At 56.0% G+C, this 19,625-nt stretch overlaps 1 protein-coding gene across 1 annotated transcript in view; it reads right to left on the reverse strand.

The window, feature by feature from the left end:
- Positions 1-18,721, reverse strand: part of MTCL2 (microtubule crosslinking factor 2) — a 64,963-nt gene extending 46,242 nt beyond the window's left edge. The window contains exon 1 of the mRNA XM_065892871.1: positions 18,047-18,721. Coding sequence (XP_065748943.1) covers positions 18,047-18,721 — 675 coding nt within the window. The remainder of the gene's footprint in view (positions 1-18,046) is intronic.
- Positions 18,722-19,625: the final 904 nt, after the last annotated feature.

Raw genomic sequence — 19,625 nt, forward strand, 5'->3', positions numbered from 1 at the left:
CAGGCTGGTTTTTAGTATGAAAGTTCATGGAGGTTTTTATATCCATCTGCACCCAGTTACTCCTGGGACTATTTCTCAAATGGTTCTGAACACGGAAAAGGAAGACAGAGGGGATGACAGGGTATCTGCTTCTCTCAACCACAACAGATACTGACTGTCCCATTCCCACCAGCAACTGAAGGGTTTGATTCCCACCTGGCACCACAGCCTCGCTCCTAGTTGGGGGGGTAGGGGTGGTTCAGTAGCACCCCACAAAGTGAATGATTCTGCCTACCTCAAGCTGCAGAGGAATGGTCCCCTCATCAGGAACCCCACCTCTACCCCAATATATACACAGACGCAGCCTCCCCCCCATGCCAAGCAGACAGAACTAAAAGTGGAGAAGGAGGAAGTGGGACAGTCAATGATCACACCAGTTAAAGGAATGAGGAAGTGAGGGGTCCACACGCATTTCAGCTGGCGAGATTAAGGGAGCATAAAGGAAACGGCACTAAGGAAGTGTCGGCCAGTTGGCTAAATCCAAGCTAAACCAGCCTCCAGATGGGCCTATGTCCAAATCCTCACCATACTATTTACAGAACATGTTGACAGGGAGGATTTGGGGGTCGGAGTGGACCCAAAGTGCAGGGTGAGCCAAAGGGAAGTGCAGGGGATGCACAAGCTAATGATGCTGGGCTACATTAAAAGATGTATGAGGGCTTCCCTGGTGGCGCAGTGGTTGAGAGTCCGCCTGCCGATGCAGGGGACACGGGTTCATGCCCCGGTCCGGGAAGATCCCACATGCCGCGGAACGGCTGGGCCCGTGAGCCATGGCCATTGAGCCTGCGCGTCCGGAGCCTGTGCTCCTCAATGGGGGAGGCCACAACAGTGAGAGGCCCGCGTACCGCAAAAAAAAAAAAAAAAAAAAAAAGAGATGTATGACATTTAGATCATGGGAGGTGACAGCCCACAACACAGGACCACACCCAGGGCACTGGAGTCATTTTTGGCGACCGCTTATTTTTCTAACTTTTAAATAACTGATTTTTTCGGGACTTCCCTGGTAGTCCCGTGGTTAAGAAGTCGCCTTCCAATGCAGGGGATGTGGGTTCGATCCCTGGTTCGGGAACTAAGATTCCACATGCCGCGGGGCAATTAAGCCCGTGTGCCACAATTAGAGAGTCCGCGCACCACAACTACTGAGGCCGCGCACTCTAGAGCCCGAGTGCCACAACTAGAGAGAAGCCCATGTGCCGCAACGAAGAGCCCGCGTGTGCAAAAAAAGAAAAGATTCTGCATGCAGCAACGAGGATCCCGCGTGCCGTAACTAAGACCCGATGCAGCCAAATAAATATTTTTTTAAAAAACTGATTTTTCTGTTTATAAAAGTAAATGACGGGGCTTCCCTGGTGGCGCAGTGGTTACGAATCCACCTGCCAACGCAGGGGGCACAGGTTAGAGCCCTGGTCCGGGAAGATCCCACATGCTGCAGAGCAACTAAGCCCGTGCGCCACAGCTACTGAGCCTGCGCTCTAGAGCCCATGCGCCACAACTACTGAGCCCACGTGCCACTACTACTGAAGCCCGCGCACCTGGAGCCCATGCTCCGCAACAAGAGAAGCCACCGCAATGTGAAGCCCGTGTACCGCAACGAAGGGTAGCCCCTGCTCACTGCAACTAGAGAAAGCCTGCATGCAGCAACGAAGACCCAACGCAGCCAAAAATAAATAAATAAATAAATTTTAAAAAATGTTAATCATAAAAAAAATTATTAAAAAAAGTAAATGACGATCATAAAGACAGTTTTGAAAACATAAACCACTCATCATTCCTCCACTTGGTCTTGAATCACAGCGGTTCTCAAAGTGTGGTCCCTGGAACAGCAGCATTAACAACACTGGTGGGGGACTTGCCAGAAATCCTCACGCCCTGACTGAGAACTCCTGAATCCGAAACCCTGGAAAGGGGGGCCCCCGAGTGACTCTAATGCAGGGTGTTTCCTTCCAGTCTTTTTTTTTTTTTTTAATTTATTTTTTGGCTGCATTGGGTCTTATTTGCTGCATGCAGGCTTTCTCTAGTTGCAGCGAGAGGGGGCTACTCTTCGTTGCGGTGCACGGGCTTCACATTGCGGTGGCTTCTCTTGTTTCGGAGCACGGGCTCTAGGCACACAGGCTTCGGTAGTTGTGGCTCACAGGCTCTAGAGCTCAGGCTCAGTAGTTGTGGCGCACGGGCTTAGCTGTTCCACGGCGTGTGGGATCTTCCCGGACCAGGGCTCGAACCCGCGTCCCCTGCATTGGCAGGCAGGTTCTTAACCATTGCGCCACCAGGGAAGTCCCTTCCTTCCAGTCTCTTTCCTTAAATGGGCAAGAGTCACATGTCTCAGCACACAAGTCCTCAGCCCAGAGCCTGGCACAGAGCGGGGTCTCAATAAGCATCTATTGAAGAAGTGAATGAATGAATGACCTTTCTCACATGAGCAGCTGTCTCTCCAGGCCTGCCCTTCACCACAGTCCATTTCTGCAAATGCAGGATGTTGCATTCATGCCAGCTCCATCTCTCTGTGGAGGCCAAGGGGGGCCCAGGCCTCTCGGGGGCTTGTCCCAGCTGCAGGCAGAATGTGGTCAGCCCCTCCTGGCACCGTCCACGTGAGAGGGTGAGTCCACAAAGGCTGAATTGTGGCCCGCACGCCTGGGTCTGCTGGGATGTGTGCAACAGAAGCTGAGCTTTCGGGGTCTGAGGTGGGGGCTGGGAAAGGGGCTGCTGGGACATGGGGAGGGGGCTGAGGGTAGGACTCTGCTTCCCTCCAGAGGTTCTTGGACCTCACTGAGCCTCCCAGTCTCCCAGGACTTCATCCAGGGACTGTCTGATCCAACCAAGGGAGCTGGTAGGGAATCGCCGGCGGGTAGTGGGTGGGGAGCTCATGCTTCCCTTCAAAGACAGCACAGTAGGGCTTCCCTGGTGGCGCAATGGCTAAGAATCCGCCTGCCAGTGCAGGGGACGTGGGTTTGAGCCCTGGTCCGGGAAGATCCCACGTGACACGGAGCAACTAAGCCCTCGTGCCATAACTACTGAGTCTGTGCTCTAGAGCCCTCAAGCCACAACTACTGAAGCCTGCGTGCCACAACTACTGAAGGCCGTACGCCTAGAGCCCGTGCTCCGCAACAAGAGAAGCCACCACAATGAGAAGCCCGTGCACGGCAACGAAGAGTAGCCCCCACTCGCCGCAACTAGAGAAGAGCCCGTGCGCAGCAACAAAGACCAAACGCAGCCAAAAATTTGTTTAAAATTAATTAATTAAAAAAAAAGTTTCCTCCTTAAAAAAAAAAAAAAAAAAAAAGACAGCTCAGTGTCCGCTGAGCCTCTCACCCCAGCCGCGGGGAAATGCGGAGCGAGGGGGCCAACACCACTGAACTACGCCAGCCCAGTGGCTGTACAAGGTTGTCAGAGACCCCCCAACGTCGGTGGGGAAACCCAGACTTCATCCCCCACTGCAGACAGGAAGAGGCCACACTGCCCAGCAGTGCCCACCTCAGAGCCCAGGGGCCCCCGATTCTCAAACCGCACCCCACCCCCGCCACAGTCAGAAAGTCTGGACTGAAGAAGCTGAGCAAAGGTGCTCATATCAGGCACAGCCTGCCAGGCCTCCAAACCCCATCCCCTCCGGCCGCTCCTTCAAGGAAACCTCTCCTCCCCTTGAAGCTTAACCCGATTATTTAACCTGGACTGAGAACGGGGAGTGGAGCGGGGAGGACGGGCGACAGGATCGGGCACCCACGCTGCTGCCAGGGTAGTCAGCCTTTCCCTTTACAGAGAATGTTTATTTTGCTCTGATTATAGAGGTAATACCTGTTTATTGGAAAAAAAAAAAAAGCAGATAGCTTTCTATCTCCTCCACTTTCCCACTGGTCTCTGCATTAGGTACAAGCTTCTTACCCTGGAATCTGAGCACACCCCTCTCCCACTGCCCCCCCACCCACCCCGGGTCTCCTCCCCACTTCTGTCTTGCCTCTGCCCTCCATGTCCAGGTACACCACGACGAAGAACTAGCCACCACCTATCGGGAAGCTCACTAATTACCAGGCCCAGTCCAAGCACAGTACGTGCACAACAGTTTGACCCCTTACCAGCTCTGTGAGGTAGGTAGGGAAAATGTTCCCACTTTGCAGATGAGCAAACTGAGGCTCAGAAGTTTCCCAGAGCTGCTCAAGCAAAGGAGCGGTGGAGTTGGAATCCAAACAAGCCCTGTAACCCTGGGCCAGTGCATCTTAACTGTGTGTTCTACTCCCAGGGTTGCTTGAGCTATTCCCTCTGCTAGAGAGCCTTTGCCAGGCTAACTGCTAACTTTCTCATCCTTCCAGAGTATTCCCTCCTCCCCCAATCTGATTCAAACCCCACGCTCTGAACTCCATTCTTCTTGTGCTAACAACTTTAGGTCGCATTTGCTCGTCTTCAAGTCTATCTTCCCCAGGAGCTGGCGGGGAGGGCAGGCGCTGGGTCTGACTCGTGTCTGGTCCCCAGCACAGCCCTGGACAGGACATGGGACGGGGCAGGCACCCATCACTGTCTATGGGTGGGTAGATGAATGAATGAAAGGAGTATGGCTTCTGCCCTGCCCAGCCTCTCTCACAGCCCAGAGAGGGCAGGCCCTCCTGATCCCAGCCCCAGGTCAGCTGCAAAGAGTCAGGGAGAGCCTAGGCTGCTCCAGGGCTGGCCTCAGACCCCCATGCCACCTCAGGAGGATGGGCAGGGTCTCTCGAACCTCAGCTCACCCACCCACTCCCTGCCCACAAGTACACCTCTGTCCATCCTCCCTCACATCCTCTAATGACCCATGAGGTCAGCCTGCAGGAATCAGCCTCTCAGGGGCAGACCCGCTCCCCGAAATGGATTGGTTCCCAGGAATCCTGAGGGAATTGGCCAGGAAGAGTCTTTTGGTCCACGCTGGGCCGGAGGGCCAGACATGAGCTCACACTACCGCTAATAATAGCGTGGCATTGCGTGGCAGCACGGGGCTTCACAGTTTACAAAGACATTCCATGTGAGTCATCTCACGGGTCCTCACAGAAGCCCCATGGACAGGCAGGACAGGAATCACCATCTCTGTTCTAGAGGCAAAGAACCGCAGAGGAGCACAGGGGAGGTGGGCTGTGTCCAGGGTCACACAGAGACACCTCCAAGCGGGACTCGGGTTTCAGACTTCACGCTCTTTCACCTGCACCAGAATGCAGGGAGTCCATGAACTTGGATGGGAAGGGAGAAAAAAAAATCACGTCTTTACTTTCACTAATGCTAACTAAAAATTAACGTTTTCTTCTATTCTGGACAAGCCACGGTTGTATCAGCAGTACTTATAGTTTCGGCACCAAAAGAAACCACAGATATTTTCATATCCCATAACAGCTGTTGCAGAAATGTCAAAATATCGTATACACTCATCAGTACTTTGAAATTACAGTAGTTAACAGACCTGTTTCCAGACCTTATGAGTTAATAAACACACATATTACTATATCATAATTTAAAAATATACGTTGATAACTATATTTCAATATGCTTGCTTTCCTTTATATTTTGTTTTAAACATTTAAAAACATTATTCTGAGAATTACTCTCAGTACATGGCGCAAAATAAGATGGAGTCTGTGTTCCCTCTGGAGCCACCTCATCTGTGGGGTCTGGGTCGCCACCCCAGACCCTCGCTCTCCACCATCAGGGCATAAAGCTGGCGAAGCAGAGCTCCGCTTTCGCGCCACATTTAAAATGTTCCAGGAGGGACGTCCCTGGTGTCGCAGTGGTTAAGAATCCGCCTGCCAATGCAGGGGACACGGGTTCGAGCCCTGGTCCGGGAAGATCCCACATGCCGCGGAGCAACTAAGCCCGTGCGCCACAACCACTAAGCCTGCGCTCTAGAGCCCGCGAGCCACAACTACTGAGCCCCAGAGCCACAACTACTGAAGCCCGCACACCTGGAGCCCGTGCTCCTCAACAAGAGAAGCCCCCGCGATGAGAAGCCCGCACACTGCAATGAAGAGTAGCCCCCGCTCGCCACAGCTAGAGGAAAGCCCGCGCACGGCAATAAAGACCTAACGCAGCCAAAATAAATAAATAAAAATAAAATTTAAATAAATAAATAAAATGTTCCAGGGAATTCCCTGGCAGTCCAGTGGTTAGGACTCAGTGCTTCCACTACCGTGGACCCCGGTTCAACCCCGGGTGGGGGAACTAAGCTCCTGGAAGCCTTTCGGTGCAGCCAAAACAAAATAAAATGTTCCAGGAAAGAATGCTTTCTTCAGGAAAGCTACAGGAATGTAAGATGATTAATCTGTGCACAATGAGGACAGAAGGGGGCGGGGGTGAGATGTGGGGCTACTGGAACACTCGCAGTGACTCCAGATGCCTGGGTCTGATGGAACTGGTCTGGAAAAGTAGATGGTGAGAAGGTCTCCCGACCCGTGGAGCTGGAGGGGAAAGCGACCAAACACGAAGCCCCTCTGCAGAAACACAGCAAGCAGCAATGGGTGGGTGAGCCTCAGCAACAGCTCCCAGCTGGCCCACAGGGGACAGGGAAGGAACCAGGGGGACAGGAGGCTCCTGAAGGCATGAGGAGGCAGCCTCTTACCAGCCACCAAGGAAGAGACTGTTCCAGCGCAGAGGTCCCCTGGCCAACTCCCTCCCAAGAGAATCAGCCCCCACAGGGCTAGGGTGGACCCTGGGAGGGGCCTGTTCACCCAGCGTCCCCAGGGAACTCTGATCTGGGCCCTGCACACCACATTCTAGAAATCCTGGGATACTAAGGCTGGGTCAGGAGCAGGGAGCCGGGGTCTCAGCCCACCCAGCTCCAACGGGGACTCTGCACTGCCTGGGCCTCCTTCCATTCTGCATCTGTCTCCCACCTCCTCACTGCTCCACCTCAAATGTCACCTCCACCAAGAAGCCTCCCTGGCTACCTCGGAGCACAGCCGTTTTGTATGAACAATTAGTGAATATCTATGGTGGGCCAGATTCATCACCAAATCACTGGATTTAGTCCCCATGATGGTCAGTCTGCTCCCCACTAATCTGTTCTTCACTTAGTACATGGAGTGATTTTTTGTAAACTGTTACTCTCCTGTTTAAAACCCTCCAACAATCGCCAAAATCTGGAAACAACCTAAATGTTCCTCAACTGGTGAATGGCTAAATGGTGGTACATCCATATAATGGAATACAACTCGGCAAGAAAAAGGAAGGAAATGCCAATACCCACAACCATGTGGTCGGAGCCCAAACACATTATACTAAGTGAAGGAAGTCAGACTCCGTTGGCTACCGACTGTATTAAGCCATTTCCATGACACTCTGGAACAGGCAAGACTATAGGGACAGAAAACAGATCAGTGGTTGCCAGGGGCTGGGGGAGGAGGGAGGAACTGACTACAAAGGGGCACGGGGGAATTTTGGAGGTCGATGGTTCTCTGTCTTGATTGTGGTGGTGGTTAACAGAGCTGTGTGCATTTGTCAAAACTCATTTCACGGTATGTAAATCACCGGACTTGAAAGCAAAACAGAAGGCTGATCCTGCCTACCTGTCCATCTTCATCTCCCCCCATTCCTCCTCTTGTTGGCTACACTCTAGCCACTCGGGTTTTCTCCCCGCAGCCAGAAGACACCTTGCCTGTCCTACCTCTAAGCCTCTGCCTGGATTCCCCTCCCCTGCATCTCCCACTACCGGCTCCCCGTCCTGCTTGAAGCCTCCACTTAAATGCCACCTCCTCAGAGAAGCCTTCCAGACCCTTCTAAGCCCATTGTGTTCATCTCAACCCCGTGTTTCTTTCAAGGAGCGCATCACAGGTCCCAGCCCAACTGCGTCCCTGCCCAATTTCAAACCTCACCCAAATTTATCACCTCCTGCCCAGGTTCTAGGGACCCAGCCCACCAATGGGCAACAGACCCAGGAAGAATGACAGCTGAGCTAAGGGACCCAGAACCTTCACTCTGCGGGAGCCTCTGCCTGGCCTGCCTTCTCCCACAGCACCCTGCCCCCCATGGTCCCTCCCTCAGGCCAAAGCCCAGGCTGCCTGCCCATCTGCCACCCTGGCTCTGGCCCGGGCCACTCACCCTAGCCCGGAAGGGCTGACCTGCAGTTTGGGCCAGCAGTGGCCACAAGGGCGTTATGCCAGACCCCCGAGAGGCCAGGGCAGCCATCTGCTGTCCCTTCTGCCTGTCCTCCAGGGTCTGTCAAGGCTCCAGATGAGACCTTCACACTTGGACCCCAAGGAGGGCAGAAGGCTCTGCAGAGCTCCACTTTCCTCCCAGCTCAAAAGCCAAGACTGTGGGAGTAGCAGCAGGCAGAGGGGAACCCAGAGACACCATCCCTTCACAAGCAGGGACACTGAGGCCTAGAGCGGGACTGGGGACAACCCCATAGTCCCCCAGACTGAACAGAGTCAAGCAGGGAGGGACTCGGGGTTCCCACCTCCCAGCTTAGCCTCATTGCCTGGAGGCTGGGCTCTAGTTTTAGGGGAGTCAGGGTCAAGGGTCCTGGAAGAGGAGGGCCAGGACCCCAGCCAGGCACGGCCACGCTACACAATGCCCCCTCCCACCGGCACGGAGGCTGCCTGGTCCCAGTGACACACAGGGTCATGAGGGAAGACAGGGTCCTGAACTTACCTCTCCAACAGCAATAAACAGTAACAGGCACGGAGCTCGCTGAGCACTCCCCCTGTGCCACGCACGTGCCAGGTAGCACACACTACCTCACTGTATCCCCAGCCACCCCACTGACTGGTGAGGAACTGAGGTCAGAAAGGTCTACTCAAGGTCACAGTTCAATGGCACAGCCAGGATTTGAGTCCAACTTGAGCTCTAGTAAACTAGACTAGACAGTCTCTATAATGGGACAACAGTGAGAATCATAATAGCTAACGTTTACAAGGGTTTACCATGTGCCAGACACCTGGCTGAGATCTGAGTGAATGTCCGTTATCTCAATGACAGTCCCTTTGAGGAAAGTGCTATTACTTTATGCCCATTTTACAGATAAGTAAACAGAGGCTCAGGAAGATGAAGGCTCCAAAGGCAATCAGGAGTGAGCCTCCCAGATGTGGCACAGCTCTGTACATGAGACCACAGACACTCTCTCTGGTGGGGAGCTGTGTGTGTGTGTGCGTGTGTGGAAGGGGTGGGCAGGGAGGAGATGCCCGGAGAACACTGCCCACCAAGGCCAGGCCTGGCTTGTCACTGCCCCATTCCAGGCCTCACCCGCCAGAGCAGGGAGACCTCTGCAGTCCCTGATGCCTCTGGGGAGGCACTCACAGCGGGGACACCCGACAGCATCCCTCCTGTCCTTTCTCTGTTGACAGGAAGGAAGGCAGCTTTTGGATCTGGATGTGTTTAAAACATCCCCCAAAGGGCCTCTGGGCCACAGCCAAATCTCTGAGCAAAGAGCATCACGAGATCCCAGTCCTTCTGCCTCTTGCCACTTGCAGGCTGTGTGACCTCTGGCAAGCCCTTTAACCTCCCTGAGCCTCAGTTTACTTACACTTGTGTGAAAGGAAGGGGTTAAGTCCCACCCTGGTAAGATCCCTGCCCTCATGCAGAGCACACAGGGGGAGGGGCTGGAGTGAAACCTGTAATTATCCAATTAATAATCTAATTACTGTAGAGGTAAATGTCCCAAAGGAGCCTATAGGAAGCCCCTTCCTGTCTAACACAGGAGCCTGGCCTGGAGCTGAACACATGAAGGTGGAGGAGGAAACCAAGGGAGGCGGGAGGGAACTACAGTAAAAAGGCCCCCGCAGTGGGAAAGAATGCAGGGATAGAGGCTTGGGATGCATGGAGCGCTCAGAACTGGGGTGGAGCAGGGGTGAGGTGAGGCTGAGAAAGGCAGGACCACACAGGCCACACAGGCAATTGGGCAGGGCCCAGGAGGGGTGTGGAGGGGAGAGGCTGATGCAACTGACCCAGAGGATCCCATGTGGATCTGGGGCAAAACCACGGGAAAGATGTTTAACTGGTCCAGCCTAGCCACAGGACCCAAAACAGTTTTTCTATTGGAACCCGAGCTTCTCTTTGCGGTGCAGGCAATGGGAGATTATTCATCCCAGTCTTAGAATGTGGGACCCCAAAGGCAGCCCTCCATCAGCAAAGGAGTATCAGCATCCCCATTTTACAGATGAGGAGACTGAGGCTTATAAAGGCAAAGCTCATAGAGGAAAAGGCGGAACCAGGATTCAAGCCCAGGTGGGCTCGGCTCTAGGCCACAGTGCTCTTCACCACCTTGGACCCCAGAGAAGGGAAAGACTGGCCTGCTGCTCTCACCTTCTCTGACTCCCTGCCATTCTTCAGGGAGGCCAGTGCCATCCGCTGACCTGTGGGCCTCCAGTGAATGCCAGGGCCAGCCTGGCCCGGAACACCCCAGAGTCTCTAGCTCTTTCCCCACCCCAGCTCCAAGCTCCTTCTGGCACCAGAAGGAAGAGAATGTGACTGCAGATGAGGTCACGCCTATGGGGCATCCGGGGCAATGACCTTAGTAATAACCTTGACTGCTGGTCAGGTCTCTGCTTAGAACTTAGCCGAGCCCCTTCCCTGGGGAACTCTCTCTGCCCCAGAGGCTACACAGGACATGGGGATCCCTCCCTTCTGCTGTGCCCAGGACAGTGCTGGATGTGCCATATACCTGAATACTAATCCTCCCAAGTGCTCTGCAAAAAAAGGGATTAAGTTCCCATTTTACAGATAGGAAAACTGAGGCTTGATGAGGGGGCCTCGCACATGGGGTTCATGTACAGGGAGGAGGTGACAAAGCAAGGTTTGGCCCTAGACCTGACCCCAAAGGTGGAAATTTGTCCACCTTCCGCCCGAGAGGCCCTGGGGCCTTGTGTCCGGTGCTACAGACACATGGAAAGGAGGCAGCTCCTAGCTCTGCTATAGGTCAACACGGCCCCCTCCCAGCAAGGTGTTCACAATGCCTCGGCTCAGTTCGGCATCCAGTGCCCTTCCCCAGCAGGCCCAACTCCCCTTCCCAGCTTCTCCCTCACCACTGCCACCCCCAACTCCCTCCAGCTCTTCTGTTTTAAGCCTGCAGCCGGCCTGCAGCCCACCTGCAGACCCTGATCACTGCCTTTCCTTCAACCATGCAACAAATATTTATTGAGTCCCTATGATGTGCCAGGCACGGTCCCAGCAGCTGGCCACAGAGGCAGTCATTCAAGGCTAACTCCTCAACTCTAATGCCTCCTCCTCCAGGAAGTCTTCCAGGTCCCTCCTCTGAGTGCCCACATGTCCTCCAACCTTCTCTATCCTGGCCTCCTTTTCCCAGGCAGAATCAGGCACCCTTTAGGGATGGCAGTGGCATGGCCCTCCACAGTCCCTAGCAAAGGGGGAGGGGGAGGAGGCGGGAGATGAGGGCAAGCAGGAAATTCCGAGGAAATTAGAAGGGAGTTGCCCCTGGGTGCTGGCAGGCCTGACAATTGCTCCATTTCACTCAGCTCATTGGGCCCAGGCCCAAGTGCTGCGTGTCCGGGGCCTGAGGGCCTTTGGTGCATCTTCCCCACCTTGGTGACCTGCCAGCCCCTTATCTGCCTACATACCACTCAGCCCCAGCCAGGCTCCTAGGACCCCCAGATCCAGAAGATTGCAAAGTCAAGCCCCTGCCACACTCCTCACTGTTCCCAGCAGCCTAGTGGAAGGAAGCCTCGTGGAGGAGCTAAAAACAGTAGTTTGTACACATGAGCTCCAGGGAGACACGGGCCAGGATTTCCTGTGTTTCTGTGTAGCTGAAGTGTCACAGCCAGTTTGTGTGTGTGTGTGCGTCTGGGTAACCTGGTCTGTGGGTCTTTGGCTCCTGTTAGCAAATGCTACAGGCCTGACATCTGAGTGCCCTGTGCTCGTGTCCTGCTTCTATGTACGTGGCTACCTGTCTTGCTCATGTTTGTCTCTTGGGTGTGTGTCTGTGAGCCCCGGGTGTGCAAGGACCTCTGCTGCTTGCTCTCTTTGTGGAAGAGGCAGCGGGGGTGGCTGCGTGATGAGCTGTGTCTGTGCCCGCTTGGCAGGGGCGTATCTGTGGATTTCCGTGGATGCGAGCACCTGTGTGTAATGACTCTGTGTGGGTTTGTGTGTGCGCCCGCATATGCACGTGTGCTTCCGATATGTCTGAGGGTGTCTCCAGGGTGTGTCCATCTCTGGACATGGCCAAGTGTGTCTGGGGGTGTGTAAGGGTGTGTTTCTGAGCCAGCAGTCTCCTAGATGGTGTGAGTCTCTGTTGTGTCTGTTTGATAACTGCGGGTGTGATGAGACAGGAGGTGGTGTATCTTGCATGGGTTTGTGTACTTCTCTGAGCAGGCATCCTCCCTAATAAGTCTGGAGGTGTGCTTCTGCAAACAGACAGCACAAGCATGTCCCTGGATGTGTATGTGAGACACGTGTGAGTAGTCGTGGATCTCTGAGCACACACTGTGAATATGTGTACCTGTGTTTGTGTGTGCAAGAAAGAGTGTGCCCAGGGACACAGGCCAAACCCCTCTGTAATGAATGCTGGGAGCCCTGGTAGCTTCGTGGTCCCCCTAAGGCCTCAGCAGCAGCCATCTCACCTTCTGCATCTCATTCTCCATCTCGCTGGAGCTGCCCCCCGCCCCCCATGACAGGCGACCAGCTAAGGATCCTTAAAGACCCAGTTCTCAGAGCAGCTTCTTTCAGGCCACCTCTCAGCTGCCACAGGGAGGGCTGGGACTAGCCAGGAGCTTTGCTGACCATGGTGACCACTCCTCTCCCCGCCGCAGTGACAGATATACTGGAGTCCTCCCCCTACAGCTCCCAGGAACTGAGAGCTTCACAACTTGTGGGTTACTGCCCCAGACACCTGGCACAGGGCCTAGAAGCAGGTATGGGAATGGTGACAACCAAGACAGGCACTAACATTTACTGCGCACTCGATCTATATCATCACTCAGAAAAGAGCCCATAACCCTGGGGCAGACATGCTTACCTCCCATTTTTCAGAAGGAAAAACAGACTCTGAAAGACTGAGAATCTCACCCAGAGTCACAAAGCTTATAACTGGCAACACCAGGTGAGAACCCTGCTCTGTGAAACTTGGAGGCACAAGCCGCCTCCCGCATGGGAGAGGGTGGAAGAGAGCCCGGGGAAGGGAGCTGCTTGGGGTTGTCTAGTGAGGTTCCCAAGTATACCAGCTGTGCAATCTCGGGCACATTACATAACCTCTCGGTTTCCTCATCTGTCAAATGGGTCTGATATCAGAGCCCTACACACAGGATTGCTGTGAGGACTAAAGGACTTACTTAACCCAGAGCCTGGCACACTGGAAATGATCTAATAGTTGATAGCATTTGTGATCAAGTACCACAGAAGGAGGGGGATCAGTGGTCTGGGGGTCTCCAGGCCAGCTCTAACATTCCAGCACTCTGGATCCCAACCTAACCCTTATCTAACCCTTAAGTCTCGATCCAAACCCCCATCACTTCCTCCAAGACCTCAGATCCCTGGTCCCAATCACACTTTCTACTGGTGCAGGGTACATATTCATGTACACACAAGCAGGCACATGTCCCCCGCATACCGCCTGCAGGCTCCAGGTTCTCGGCCCCAGCAGATGTCATTCTCTACTTGCTCCCAACAAGTCTTAGCCTGGAGCCCTGCACGCAACAGAATTCCTCTCAGCAACTTATGTCCCAGACTAGACACGCTGTTAGCAACCACAAGCTCATGTTCCAGTCAGACTGTAGAAAGAACAGGACCCAGGGTTAGACAAACCAGGTTTGAATCCTGGCTGTATGACCAGGAGCCTCCATTTACCCAAGTGTACAATGGGAACTGGAGGGGAATTAGATGCTTCCTCTGGGCCCTTCTGGCTGACATCTAGATTGGCTACACTTCAAACACTCACACATAGAACCTCCAAGGAGGTGGGGAGGCCTCGCTTCATGAAGCCCACTCAGCATGGAATGTGATCACTCCTTCCTGTCCTCCTCGGAGCAGCTCCTGATTTATCAACATCCTAAAGCTAGGGGGATCCACCCTCCTGGCTTCTCCCAGCTCCCTCAAGAATGAAGGCTTTGACATCCTAACTGCTCACTGGCTAACAATAATAACAATTCCCTAAAAGATGCGGGATTTCGGGCTTCCCTGGTGGCGCAGTGGTTGAGAGCTCGCCTGCCGATGCAGGGGACACGGGTTTGTGCCCCGGTCCCGGAAGATCCCACATGCCCTGGAGCGGTTGGGCCCGTGAGCCATGGCCGTGAGCTGAGCCTGCGCGTCCGGAGCCTGTGCTCTGCAACGGGAGAGGCCACAACAGTGAGAGGCCTGCGTACCGCAAAAAAAAAAAAAAAAAGATGCGGGATTTCACTGCTTGCAAAATGTCTTCTTATCTATTCACACCTCCCTGATTCCTGAAAACAATCCTATGAAGTTGCCCAGGCAGGTTCCATCATCTTCATTTTATAGATGAAAAAAAAAAAAAAAAAGAGCTCAGAGAGGCCAAGTGACTTGCTCATGGCCTCACAGTAAACAGCAGAGTCAGGTCTCTAGACCAGGTCTTTGGGCTCCAATGCTCAGATTCTTCCATCCACACCAGGTGGGTTTCCAGCATGTCCTCAAAAGGTGCATGGGCAACAGTTAGTGGTGATGGGGAGATGGAAGACTTCAGACCACCAGGGTTTTGAAGGTCAAACAGTCCATGTGTCTGCCCTGCAGCCAAAGCTGTCTCTTAGAATCCTGGAACCTTAAAAGTTAATAACCTTCAGACTTCCTTGGCTGAGGTCAGGCAACTCAACTACAGCCTCACATAAATATCCTCCTCAAGTAATCACAACCACCACATTTTGTGCCATCTACCAGCTGCTTTCCACAAACCCCATGTCTTTATCCAACATGCAAGGTTGAATAACTCTGAATAAGTCAACGGACAGCAAGCTCACTCCCTTCTCTGTAGCAGCTCCTTCTATCGTCTCACTGAGAGAGAGCTGCCCCATTTCCACTTTTTCCACTCGGGCCCCAGAGTAAGCCTCATGCCACAGGAGATCTGCCATCATCCGCAAGGTCTTCCCCAGTTGATGGTTCCCAGGGCCGCCCGCCAGCTGGGAGGTGAGCTCGAGCAGGGCCCCACTGGACTCAGTGGGACTCAACCCAAGGCAGCACGAGGCCTGCTGGGAACACACTGGGGATCTGAAGTCCTTCTCCTGGTAACTCAGATCCTGCATCTTAGAAGCAAAGTGGCCCAGAGGGGCAGGAAACACATCAAGAGTACAAGGTACTCTTACTCCAAGCCTGGCTGCCTGGAGAACTGGCTCTGGGATCTGGAAAAAGTCCCCTCCCCACTGTGGCCACAGTTTACCCATCTGTAGAATGAACAAAACAACACCTCCCGTAATAGCATCTGCACCTATGGCCCACATCCATGGCTCTAGATTTTCATCTTGCCTCTGTGAGGCTGGCAGCTGGAGAGAAGTTCAGGGACTGACCCATGTATACACAGTGTAACCACACAATCTGGTCCTGCTCTCCTCTCCATCCAATCTCCTTCCTCTCTCCAGCCTCGGCACTGATCCTCGAAATCCATGAGCTTTTTCCTACTTCCCTGGGCCTGGAATGGTCTTACTCCAGCTCCTTATTCAGCTGGCTCCATCTCATCCTTCAGCCCCTGGCTTCCCTTAGCACCCCCAGCCCCAGCTTCATGTGCTCTCGGCACACTGTGTCCTTCCCCACCCTTATCACGATCCGTACTGTGACGCAGTGTATGACTATTGTTTAATCCCAGTCTCCCCCACTAGACGAACAGCTCCATGAAAACAGACACTTCGTCCTCGCCCATGGCCGTATCCTCAGATCTGCTCTAGTGTCTGGTACACCGTAGGCCTTAAATAAGTAGTTGGTGAATGAATGAACGAGGGGCCGGGACTGCTTCAGGTGGGGAGGAGGATCTATTCTGCCCCCATGGAGTCCACAAGAGAACATAATAAGCGCCCACGGAAATGTGTCACATACCACTTGAGAACAGCAGTGATCGAAATTACCCTCATCTGAGGCTCGCTACATGCCAGGCGCTCTAGTGGTGTTTGCACACATAACTCATTTAACCCTTAAGGCTGGAAGATGTGTGATGTCCCTTTATACAACGAGGAAACTGAGGTCCAGAGACATTAAGTAACTGGCCCAAGATCACACAGCCAGGAAGGCAAAGACCCCAGATCTAACAGTGGCCTAAGGCCTGCACGTGAAGCCAGAAACACTGCATGAAAGGGGGAAATTGAGGTTGCACCCTGACCCAGGCAGTGGGAGGTCCCCAGCCTGGCCCTGGCCCCTGTGAGACCTTAGGCTCCATCCCCAGGCTTCTGGAACTATTTTCCATCTTAACAGTCATGGGTGGCTCATAGGGACTCCAGAGCTCCGCCTGCTGACTTCCTGGAATGAACAGGAGCCCACAGGGGTGGGTGCGTGAGACCCTAAAGCAAAGCTCTATGGCCCATCTTCCCTTGCCAAGGGGAGCAGTTGGGGCCAGGAGGCAGGAGTGAGGAGCTCAGGGTCCAAGTTTAGAGCAGCTCAGGCAAGGAGTACTGGAAGCAGCTCAGAGCACCAACTGGGCAGGGCCAGGCCTCCTTCTGGCTTGTCTCCCTCCTCTTACCCCCCCCCCCACTTGCCTTCTCCTCACCACTGGCTTTTGAGTACTATAGGAGCTGACTGAACCCCTGATTGTCAACAGCAAATGGGGTCTTTAGGAAGGGTTACCCTCTCAATTAACAGATGAGAAAACTAAGCCCTGGCCTGAGGAAAGGTTAGAGGCTAAAGGGGTGGATTATTCTGATTCAGACAGACCCTGTCCTTCTATTCTACAACACAGTCACTAAACGTACGCTAGATAGCAGATGCTGGGGAAAATAGGGAAAGGGAAACACAGTTAAGTAAGATCTTACAGACTCTAATGAGAGAGAAATCCTTTTGGCCAGAAGAGCTACAATGCAAAGCTAAGTGTTGCTGGGCAGACGTAAATTAGCACAGCGCCGTGAACTCGGCGGCTCCTGGCCAGGGGTGCTCTGGGTACTGTGCCAGGACATCAACTAATAAGAGCAGGTACATTTCAGCCTGTTCCAAACCACGCCCAGCCAGTGGTGGCAGAACCCATGAAGCTTCCCAGGCCAATATCGACACACAGGGCTGGGCTGTCCCTAAAGCTGCCTCGGTGCCAGGCAGTGGGCAGACAGAGCCTGGCCTGCACCCAGCAGGTGCCAATGTCCACTGAAAGCGTGAAGGCCAAGCCTGCTCTCCCGGGGAAACTCTCAGGTCCCCACTGCGCCCCCCCCCCCAGAGGAAAGGCCCCTTTCAGATGTCAGTTTCCCTCCTCTCACTGACAACATGGGAAGGAGATGGGCACTGCCGCGGGGCACCAATGCAGCTGCTGTGTGTACAGGGCCTGTCCCAAACTGGGCAGAAGAAAATACCCTGGGATTTAGGAAGCTGCCTCTGAACCGGTTCTCCCACGACATCATCCTCCCAGGCTGTGGGACCGTTAGGGCGGAAGTTGGACTCTAGCCAAGGGGATGTTCCCAGATGTCAATGCTTTCAAACCGGACCCGCCCTGAAAGGCAGGCAGGGACAGGCCTGAGCCAGGAAAGCCCTGGGTAAAGACTCAGGATGGTGTTCTGGCCTCTCCTTGGCAGGGGATGGCCACAGGTCTCCCTGGCAGCACCGCACAGCAGTGCCTGTCCCAGAAAGGAGAGCCGCCAGAGGCCTAGCCTCTGGCTTGGGGGTGGAGGCTCTGTGCAGCTGCATCAGAGGTCCAGCCCCTCGCTGAGTACCCACCCCCATCCCAAGTACCGCATCTAGGCATCCTCCAAAGTACTTTTCTCAAGCTCCCCTTCCCAAATCAGGGTCCTTTGGGCAGTCTCCTCTTCCAGGTTCCTTCCTCAGGAGAAGGTGTCCCAGATACAACAGGAAGCGGGATGTGAGGGAGCCCCTGAGGGTTTAGGCCCCTTTCCCAGCTCGTGCGGTGGGACAGCGGGCCGGCTGGTGCCTCAGGCCGGTGGGGCTGACACCCGCGCCTCCCCGCGGCCTCCCTTTCCCGCACCAGCGCCCTCACCTTGAGATAGTCGTTTTCTGAGCGCAGCTCCTCCAGCTCTCGCACGAAGCCGCCGGGCCCGCAGTCCAGCATCTCCTCGGTGAGGTCGGAGAAGGCGAGCGAGGCACTGAGTGGCAGGCGGCTGCTCCCCACCGACGACGCGGCCACCGACGGCTCCTCGGGGGAGGCGGGGGGCCGCGGAGGCTGTTGTGCGGACGGCGCAGTTTGGGACGGCTGCCCGGTGCGGGCCCCCCCCGGGCCCCCGGCCGCCGACTCAGCGTCGCTGCTCAGCGCCAGCTCCAGGCCCAGCAGGCGCGCCTCCTCCGACGCGCAGTCCGACACCTCCGAGCTGCTGTCGGTGAGGCTGGGCGGCGGTGGCGGCGGTCGCGGCCCGGTACCCGGGCGCGGACGGCCCTTGGCGCGGACCCCAGTGCGGACACCGGCCACCCGGGTCCCTGAGCCCCGCGCCCCGGACGCCACCGCACGCCCCTTCTTGTCGGGCCGCGCCGAGGACGCGGCGCTGCAGGCGGCTGCTGAGCCCGGGCCTGGGCCGCGGCGGCCCTTGGCCAGCGACCAGCCGGCCACGTCCTTGGGCCGGGCCGGCGACGGCGCGCGGTGGCTCTTCTTCCTCTCCGGAGCGGGAGCAGGCGGGGGGCCGCAGCCCCGAGCCGGGGACTCCCCCGCCGGCACCTCCATCGCGGCCTCCCTCGGCCTTAGCGAGCGGCGCGCATGGCCCGGGCCCGCCCGGCCTCCGCGCCCCGTGGGAGGCTCCTGGCACCCCTCCGGCCGCCGGGGCCGCGGCTCCTCTCGGCCCACCTCAGCCCCCCGGCTGCGCTCCGGCCCCGACCCCCGCCGCACGGTCTCTGCGCTGCCCTGGGCTCGGAGAGAGCGGCCCGATCGCCTCCAGGCGCCCCGGCTCCGGCTCCGGCTCCGCCCGGCGCCCGCCCCTTCGGCCTCGCCGCGCCCCCGGAGCGCGCCCGGGCCCCGGCTGCCTGCACGCCGATCGCTCTCTCGGGCTCCGAGTCCGGCTGCGGCCCGGGCCCCGGCTCCGCCCGGCGCGGCCCGCCCCCCGCGCAGCCCCGCCAGCTCCCCGCCCAGCCGCCTCGGCTCGGGGGCGCGCGGCTCCGCGAACAAAAGGCGGACGCGGCGGGAGCGGCAGGGAGGGACACAGGCAGCGAGCGAGGGAGGGATCTGCGAAGCAACAGCGACCCCCTCGAGGGTCAGGCGGGCCGGGGCCGCTGTGGCCCGGACTCCCTTCCCCTCCGCTCCGCCGCCGCCCCCTCCCCTGCTGGCCTGGGGAACGCACCCGGCGGAGGCGCCCCTGCTCCCCTCGTCCGCGCAGGGGTCGCGCGAGCGGCGAGAGGAGGGACTCCTAGGTAGAGGCCGGGTGGACCTCAGATCGCCGGAGCCAGCATCCATATACACGCCGAGCACCTCGCCCCTCGAGGCTGTGCAGAGCGTGCGCGAACTCCGCCCCCCTGAACCTCGCAGAGCAAGACCGATTATCCCAATGTACAGATGGGTAAACTGAAGCCAAGGGAAGACAGGCGATCAGCCCACGGTTAGCGGCAGAACCGGGATGGAAGCCAGACCTCGCGCC

Source organism: Phocoena phocoena, chromosome 15, assembly GCF_963924675.1.
Source record: "Phocoena phocoena chromosome 15, mPhoPho1.1, whole genome shotgun sequence".
Classification (NCBI taxonomy): Eukaryota; Metazoa; Chordata; class Mammalia; order Artiodactyla; family Phocoenidae; genus Phocoena; species Phocoena phocoena.